Source organism: Neltuma alba, unplaced genomic scaffold (genome assembly GCF_004799145.2).
Source record: "Neltuma alba isolate B1F8T4 unplaced genomic scaffold, ASM479914v2 tig00012097_pilon, whole genome shotgun sequence".
Classification (NCBI taxonomy): Eukaryota; Viridiplantae; Streptophyta; class Magnoliopsida; order Fabales; family Fabaceae; genus Neltuma; species Neltuma alba.
The window spans coordinates 106,039-115,475 of NW_021636654.1; the positions used below are offsets into that span (position 1 = coordinate 106,039).

The 9,437-nt window shown below is 36.6% G+C and overlaps 1 protein-coding gene and 1 pseudogene across 1 annotated transcript; one reads left to right on the top strand and one right to left on the bottom strand.

Moving 5' to 3' along the window:
* The first annotated feature begins 321 nt into the window (after positions 1-321).
* On the top strand, positions 322-5,744 carry LOC114722589 (chlorophyll synthase, chloroplastic-like; annotated as a pseudogene).
* A 1,665-nt stretch (positions 5,745-7,409) lies between these two features.
* On the bottom strand, positions 7,410-9,131 carry LOC114722611 (disease resistance RPP13-like protein 4). Its single transcript, XM_028908691.1, has one exon. It carries the CDS (start codon positions 9,129-9,131, stop codon positions 7,410-7,412), a length of 1,722 nt encoding a protein of 573 aa, XP_028764524.1.
* Positions 9,132-9,437: the final 306 nt, after the last annotated feature.

A 9,437-nucleotide genomic window follows, 5' to 3' on the forward strand; every position in this document is an offset into this window, starting at 1 on the left:
CTTTAATGAAATTTCTAGCGGTTTTTGAACCGTTAGAAAATACAACATTTTCTAGTGGTTCCAGCAACAAAACCGCTAGAAATTAAATGCTAGAAATATGGCGTCAACTTCGAGCCGAATGGTGCCACAGTTGTGGTAGTCATTTTCTAGCAGTTGGGTCAAAACCACTAGAAACATGTGGGGTCCACGTTAGTTCTGGTCAAAACGCTGCAGATTTTTTGCGGTTTGTGTTATAACCGCTAGAAATGTTTATTTTTGTATCAGTGTTTTTTTTTAACCGCTAGAAAGTGATTTTTTTTTTTTGTAGTGATCATATCTTCAATGGCTTCCTTACTTAGTATGGCTTTGGTATCGCCCACAACTTTGTCACGCGACAGCCCCTAATGTCCAAGCACGACCATTTCACGGTCCAAGTTCCTTCTCATTCACAAGTAGGTTGACTCGTGGAGCTCGTTTGATTGCTGTTTGAGTTAGCTATTGGATGCTAGAAAAACCCCCTTGTGCCCCCTTTTTGTATTCTGCTATCAAACGTGTTGATGTGGTTTTGTCAACTGACTCAGCGATGAAACACCACCAGGAGTTTCTGCCTTTGAGCTTTTGCTCTGTGTTGTTTTATTGGGTCTGATAATTGGTTTCTTATCATTGCAGAGAGGAGATTACATATTAGAGCAGCTGAAACTGAGACAAACGAAGATGAATTAAGCTTTCTTATGCCAATAATTTTCTTTTTCCAGTTGTAGTAATTTCGGAATTCAAGTAACTTTCAATCTTTTGGTTGGCATGAGTAGTTAAATCTCAAGCACCAGATAAGGCGACGGCTAAAAATGGCTCGAGCTTCAATCAACTTCTTGGTATTAAAGGAGCTTCCCAAGAAACAGTGAGTCCATTTTTTCTAATCTTCTTCCATGTCTGTAGCTGGATGATGTGAAAGCTATTATTTTCATTTCGGGGAATTTATTATGAGTAGACGCATTCGTTATAATAAGATTTGTGCCATTGTAGTAGTAATGGCAATGTCTAAGTTTTACGCGGGAAAATTTGTATTTAAAATACTTGACTGTACTTGGTTTGTTAGAGGAAATGACTGATTTTGAGAGGAATGATAATTAAGAGGAGATGGTGAGCTATGTCGCTTATTAGAAAACAATTGAAATATGGAAGATATGAAAATGAGGAGAATGGTTCATCAGAATTACACCAAAATCAGTTTTCTTAAATAATGAGAAGTGAGTTTGTAGTCTTTTATTCTTTACTGCTGTCCCATCAAAATAACAATTTCAATTAAATCATATGAGAAAGAATATGTAATTTTGGAATCTTCGCTTCGTTTTCATCCCACTTGTTTACGTGACTGAGGAGAAATTTGCACGAACGCTGAGCCTTGGTATTACATCTCCCTCAGGGACCAAGATTTGCTACTTTCCGTTGACATTAATAAATCCATCCCCAAATAGCACTTCCCTCTGCATTTTACACTTCGAGCTAGATTATATGAGGGCAAATGAGTCTGACTGAAGAATGTCGCTGTGGCGTTACTTTATTGGTTGTAATACGGCAAACCGTGTGTCACTTTGCAAATAGATTGATCTGGATGTTTTATGGACATATGCTACTTCATATAGCTCCCATGCTGTTATTGGTGCATTTTTTTTCCTTTTCTTTTCTTTTTTTTTTTAAAAGAAAAATCTGGAGATAAGACTTTAAACACTTTTGCTAGATTGTGTGGCTGACATAAGTGATTTGTTGATCTTAAGTATGCTTTTATTTTGAAATGCAGAACATTTTTGGCAATGTTGTTTTAAGCGGTTTTGTTGTTAATGCAATTTAACATTCTGAGACAAACAAATTAAGTACGATCATTGTTTCTAGTTACTCAGTTCTCTGTCAACTCCTGGCATCTCTACTCTTTTGATTTTGCACCATCCAGAACATGTGTGCTTACAATTTATTATGTAATAATTTTTTGCAGAATAAATGGAAGAATCGTCTTCAACTTACAAAGCCTGTTACTCCGCCTCCATTGGTTTGGGGTCTAGTTTGGTGCTGCTGCTTCTGGTATTTCTTTTAGTTCTTTGTGAGCCTTGGTTTTATTTTATGTTCTCAATTTTGTGCTTTAGTGGCTGACTTCACAAATGCAGTGTATCTGTACGACTTTAAGTAGTCAGTGTTCCGAAGCAATCTGTTAACATGACAGGAAATTTCCACTGGAATTTTGAGGATATTGCAAAATCAGTTGCGTGCATGATGATGTCTGGGCCCTTCCTTACAGGATATACACAGGTACCATTCTAGAGAAAGATAAGTTTTGCGGATCCTTGTTGGATGAGTGCCAAATTAACATGACCTTGATTTTTCATCTTTTTTAATTTGTTAGACTCTAAATGATTGGTATGATCGAGAAATTGATGCAATCAATGAACCTTATCGACCAATTCCATCAGGGGCAATATCTGAGAATGAGGTATGTTGATTATCTAACTGGGATTCACGCATGCTTTCTCGTTGGATTTTTTCAGATTTTCATTGCCTAAAATTCTTCAAGTTATCACACAAATATGGGTGCTGTTATCAGGAGGCCTTAGCTTGGCTGGCTTGTTGGACATATGGGTTTGTATTCTGCACTTCAGTTTCATATTTTGTTCTTTTCCCCCTCAAAGTGTAAATTACAATGAATCTTGGTTTTTCAATGCTTGCTCTTATTGGCAGGGCATGATTTCCCTGCAGTTTTTTACCTTGCTCTTGGCGGATCATTGCTGTCATATGTATACTCTGCTCCTCCTTTGAAGGTACTTCATTCTAATATTTCAAATATTTTCATTATTTTTACCACTATTGTTTCTCTCAAAGTTTGTTTCTCTCCAGGTAAAAAAAGTAAGTTTGTTTCTCGATGAAACCTTCCTACTTCACACTGCTGCAGGAAATTCCTCTTTTTATTTTATTTTTATTTTTTCCATTTGACTTAACTCTTCTTTTCTCTACATGCAGCTAAAGCAAAATGGATGGATTGGAAACTTTGCTCTTGGAGCAAGTTACATCAGTTTACCATGGCGCTGTATTCTTTTGCAGTAACATTTTATGTACTCTGCTGGTTATCAACATGCATTTCTAACTTGATTCATGAGTTTTCCCTTCGATATTCGTCCATTGTCTTAGTCAGGGGAGTTGCTCCTCATGCATAGTAGCTAACTTCCATCTGTATGATGCATACAAGAATATAGAGGGGATTCTTGTGTCAATACTTAATATCTGCTTGAAGAGCTAGAAAGTTATTTTTCTTGCTTGCATTTATTGTGAGAAATCAACTGGGTAAAACTGAGGGAGATTTTATTCACCCAAAATAATTGGGAACCTGATCTTTTTGTCTAATTTGAATCCAAAGTCTACTGTCTGGACTTTTACCATGTTTCTAAAGTTCTGTAACCAAGTTCCTAATGATAGGTGGGCTGGTCAGGGTTTGTTTGGAACTCTTACACCTGATATCATAGTTCTCACGCTGCTATACAGCATAGCTGGAGTATGTAGTAGGCGTAACTCAGAAGCTTGTTATATCTGGTATCTATCTCATGTTTAAGTTTTTCGAAAAGCTCTGTAATATTGTTACCTTGTATGTGTCAGTTGGGAATTGCCATTGTCAACCACTTCAAAAGTGTTGAAGGGGATAGAGCTCTAGGACTTCAGGTTGTTCTATTGTCCTACCTTTTGATTTTTGTAATTGCTAATCTTTATGGTTCTAGAATTTCTGATCTTACACATTAACTGAAGTAATTGCTGCCGCATGATATTTCTATTTTTCCAACAGTCGCTTCCAGTTGCCTTTGGCACTGAAGCTGCTAAATGGATATGTGTTGGTGCCATTGACATTACACAGATATCTGTTGCCGGTACATTTTATTCCAATACCTATAGTTTTACGGTTTATTCTCTAATATTTTCTTCGAAACGACTATACTGTTCTTTTGTGCCATTCAATATTTCGTTTAACATGAAAATTGGAGACTTGATTCAAGGCTGTTACTGCATTATCTATCATAAATATACTGGTGTGCTCCCCGGGCACCAGGCGGAGTTCATCCTCTGCTGAAATTTTATTACAAGATTGTAGTGTTTTCTTGAAATGGTGACGAGAGGACAGCCAAATAATCGGTCACACACTCGCACATTGCCCACCTTTTCTCTGTCTCAGTTTGCGTTTGAGATGATTTACCGAGTTGTTTCTTTTTTCTTTTTCTTTTTTTTTTTCTTTTTTTTTTGGGATCCCAAACATGATATACTGATTTTAAGTTTTGGTAAAATGGTCATTTTCAGTTGATCAAGACTGATGAGCCAGAATAGAAAGTCCGATTTGTTTTTTATGCAAGGAGTTTATTCGCATTTATTGTTCCAGGATATCTTCTTGGAGCAGGTAAACCATACTACGCACTGGCTTTACTTGCCTTGATAGTTCCGCAAGTCATTTTTCAGGTAAAGCATAATCAAAGTGAGAGCATTTCTCTTTCCTTGGGTGGGGCGCGGTACATGTGGCCACTTTGCTGAGTACATGAAAACTCACTTGTCTTGAAAATTCCCTTAAAAGGGTTTTCTTTGCATAATTTATATTATCCCTGTCCTTAATACAAGAACTAGTTCGACTTTTAATTTAGTTTTAAATATAAGATCATAATCCACTTTATTTCTCAAATTTATCTATTTTTTTCATAGTAGTCTTTGTAATAGTTACAGATATTAAAGATTCTATTAAATAGTAGTTCTAGCTAATATACACGATTAACAAAAGTATTCTAGAAAAGACAACACCTATTTATTATAATAACTAACTTAACATACTTTTTTAATTTATTTAAATTAGTCAATTAGCTTCTATATTAAAGACCGGAGGTATTATTTTAAATATCCACTACGGACTGAGAAAAGAAAATTGTCTAATGTAAAATAGCTGAAGAATTATGTTGTCCCATTCAGCCAAATTTATGTTGGCATCTTATTGGTTCTTATGCCTTGCAGTTTCAGTACTTCCTCAATGACCCTGTAATGTATTATGTTAAATATCAGGTACGTATTCACTATTGAACTTCTAAGAACCAAGCCTGCAGTTTCAGCCATAGAATGTGGCGTTCTTTCAACAAACAAAATCGTAGAGAATCCTTCCAACTTTGTTGTTGAGGAAATGAATTGTGAAACCTGAAGCCATTGTTGGTCTTCAAATTCACCTATCCTTCCATTTTTTGTTAAATAACGATAAATGAATAACTATAAGATCTTAATGTTGTCTGCTCAAAAAGAGAAAAACAAGATCTTAATATTGATTTTATTGACATGACTTCTTTTCAAGTTTTCTCTTTTTCCAGGCAAGTATACACACGCATATATGCATGTATACAATACTTCCCCGCTAATACATATTTACTCATTCTGGATAAGGAAAGTAAATATTAGATGCAGTTCATTTCATTCTCTCGTTTCGTGTTCATCTCTTCCATTTTTCATCTCTCTCTCTCTCTCTCTCTCTCTCTCTCTCTCTCTCTCTCTCTCTCAACTGGCTCCATATTTTCACGCACATGATTGAAGCGGTTTCCATTACGTTTTCAGGCTAGTGCACAGCCATTCCTTGTCCTTGGTCTCCTGGTTACTGCTCTAGCAACCAGCCATTAGTCTTGTATGAATCAACATGCAAGATAGCCTAAAAGGTGCGTGTGGAGAAAATAAACACGAATGCGAAGTGAAGCATACACTGGGAAGAAGGAAATTCACAAATATTAGATTGGATTTACAAGCCTGCTAAAGCAAGTCCGATCAAGGCTCCCCATAGAACTGTACTGTTTCATTCCCAATTCAGTAGTTTTGGAAATTTCGGCTGCTGGTAGTTTAGGCTGAGAATGTTTACATGGAGCTGTAGACGAAAAATCCACTGAATATAAATAATGCTGTCGGTTGCAACGTGTAATATATGCACGCATCCTTCTATAACGTGATTCGTACCAAAACTCTTGTCATAGGCAGTCAAAATCGTAGCAGGCGTGGAGTGGTAACATCCAATTCGATTGACGAATCTTAAAAAGGGTCTGAACAATCCATTAATGGGATCTCACTTGTACAATCATCTTGAATATCCACTGAGATTTAAAACTTTTTACTGATGCATGTTTTTAAGATTTTAATTTCTACGTGATGTTCGGCAATGAATATCAGATTAACATCAAAGAAAATTCTTGAATTTCAAACATGAGTCGTGCTTAAGGGGAGTAGAAATTAGGGGAAGAGAAAATGGAGAGGGAGGAGAAAAGCGAAGAGATAATATTATCCCTGTTGTAGGGGTGGAGAAGGAGATAAGAGAAGATGCTGACATTTATAATAACAATAATTTTCTTATTTACTTTTAACTCACTTTTTTCAAGTAATACCATGAAAAATAAAGTCAAATAAAAAGTTAACACAATCAAATTACGGAGTAAAGTAAAATTGCAGATACTTTACTCTGTAATTACAAATATTTACAGCCTATACTTCCAGTATTTTAACACTGGGATCTAAAAGATTTACAAGTTGCACTAAACATTTAAGCAAAATTGCAGATACTTTTTTTTTTACCTGAAAATTGCAGATATGCAAGTTCCATATATTGGACGTTAATTTCATGGTACAATATGCTACTGTGAAAATATGAAAGAATTGAAATCTTATATCAAAACATTATTTATAAATGATATGAGCTACTTGAACGAAAATTCTTGAAAAGCAAATAAACAGAACTATTACTCACTATATCAAAAAAATTTCATAAGGGCACAATCGTTTAGAAACTAGTCAACTACGCTTCCTCGATTTAATTTCATACATTATTTGTTTTTGTTGAGAAGGACCAAAAACTTTCATAATATTGCCTCACGTTCTTAACATAAAAACTAATTAACTAATATGAATAGATTAAAAAAATTAGTTGAGTTAGTTATTTGTAATAAATAAATATTATTTTTCTTAAAATACTCTTGTTAATTATTTGTATTAGCTAGAATTACTATTTAATGGAACCTTTAAAATATGCAACTATTATAAATATTATCTTAAAAAAATAAATAAATATGAGAGACAAAGTGAATTGAGATTTTATATTTATGAGATATTTGGCAAGTGATAAAAGTGCTTTTAAAAAGTGTTTTTTCGTACATCGAAACAAACTTCTTCACATATTTATTTTGTATATTGTAAAAATTATTTTTAAAACCATAGTTTACATTTTACTCAAACACTCCTTTACAACAAAATTAAATGTCAAATTAGCTTTTACATGTCTGGAGCTTCATTCCAAGGATATGTTTGTAAAAAAAAAAAAAATGATATTCAAGTCCCAAAACAATTATTTGCAGCAAATGTTCTTTTATTTCACAATTTGGAAGCGGAAATTGATTTGAAACTCAATCTGTCACAGTCCCCACATTGTTCCATTCATACTCGACAACTTCTTGCGTGACATTCTCTCCCAACTCAACCTTCTTCACGTATTGGAGAGAAGGAAACTTTGACCTCAGAGTTTCTCGATTAATTGGCGGCATCCTAGTATACTTGAGCACCAAATATTTCACATTATCCCACTGCTCTTCCTCATGTAATAAATTCCTGAGCCATCCTCCCTTAATGTGTAGCGTCTCCAGATTCATCAGTTTGCTGGGCTTTAGCCATTCTGGCTTACTGTCGTGAGGAATGCCTTCAAGATCCAGTTTTTGTAGCCCTGGCGGAAAAGACACAGACTGTAAAAAGGCTTTTTTGCCCCAGGATATTTTCAGACGCTTGACATATGGTAAATCCTTCAACTTGTCGAATTCACCTTCCTGGATGGTAGCCTTACTCCCTATAAATATGCTCAATCGCTTCAGAGTCTTCAGATTTGGAAGATGCTCTAATCTAATGATAGTCTTCTGAGAATTGCCTATTATGAATCCCTTGAGCACTTGGAGCAATGTGAGCTTGTGGAGTCCCTTTGGCAAGCTTTTCAGCAAGTAACATTTTGATACATCCAAATGTGTGAGCTTTTCCAACGATGCAACCGCATCAGGCAAGGTTTCTAGATTATGACAGGCCTTGAGGTCCAGAATTTCGAGGCTGACCAGTTCTCTGATGGACTCAGGAAGTTTAGTAATTCCTGAAATCCCACGCAGGCTGAGATACTTGAGAAGTTTCTGGGTCTTCAAACCTGTTAGGAACCATTCATCTCGAACTTCAATGTAATGGGTGGGAGAAGCCTGCCAACGGCCTAGCTGAAGCACCACCAATCTCTCCAGCTCAGCAAGCTGTTGCTGCCGAAAATCAAGATCTCTCTCGTTTACGTTAAAAATGGTCCTCGCGGTCTTATTAGGTATGGGTTCGCTTCCACCAGACAAATTAGTGGGATAAGCGATCAAACAAGTACGCCGAGAATGGGTAGGATCAAAACGTGGTATCCCGGAGTCTGAGTTCAAAAGCTTCTCTTTCTTGGCCTCTAAGATCAACATGTAACGGATCCAAGGGAAAATTTTACACTTACTCACTCTTGGGCACTGGTCAGTATGATAGGGTATGAGCAATTCAAGATCCAAAAGCTCTTCAAATACTCTTTCGCCTTCTTCCTCGTCCCCGACCAACCCTTCCCCAATCCACCAATAAATAAGAAACCTTTTCCTTAGAATAGCATTTCCTGGGAAAATTGCCAAAAACAAGCAAATTCTCGGGTCGCGCTTAAGTTGTCGGAGGGAAAATTCATAACTCACCCGAAGACGTTTCACGAGCGGATGCTTGTCTGCTTCGCGTATCATCCTCTGTTCGTCTTCAGATAAAGCTTGGAAATCGTCCTGATCGACCTTAGCGTCAACTTTGGCCAGGAATTTGTTTATTTCAGCGATCTCATCACGGATATCACGGAAACGATGAGAGGGCACAGTATTTTTGCAGAGGAGGAGATCGTGCAGCTTCAAGAATCGGGGTCCCAGTTCCCGTTCTCTCTGTTGGTCTAGTGGGAAACGACTAATCAAATGGTCGATCGTCTTCCTGACATCTTTGGCCGATGAAACATCTTCAAAGGTTTCTTCGATGGTCTTCTTGATTTGACCAAGCAGTTCTCGCGCGTGAACATTTTTCTCTGAGTTTGTTGGGAACGACGACATGTTCGGGTTTGTTTGGATTGATTTATAAGTAGCTTTTCAAACGTGATTTACAGAATACGAGGTAAGTATGTGAGGAGAGTTTTGTCTCGACTTACGTGAACTTGCTTAAAAGCCCGTTTTGAACGGAGCTCCAAACAAGCCCTTCAGGGTGTAAGAGATGGAAACCTTGTCTGATACAAGGTTGGGGCCTGGGCATGAGCATGAAGCCTACTTGCCTCCCGTCCTTCTTGTTGGAACCCTTTATATTAAATTTTTAATTTAAATTGGAATAGTAAGGATTTCAATAATTAAAAGAAAAGGAATACG

Coding starts and splice junctions, on each gene's coding strand:
- LOC114722611 (XM_028908691.1), bottom strand. CDS start 9,131: ATGTCGTCGTTCCCAACAAACTCAGAGAAAAATGTTCACGCGCGAGAA.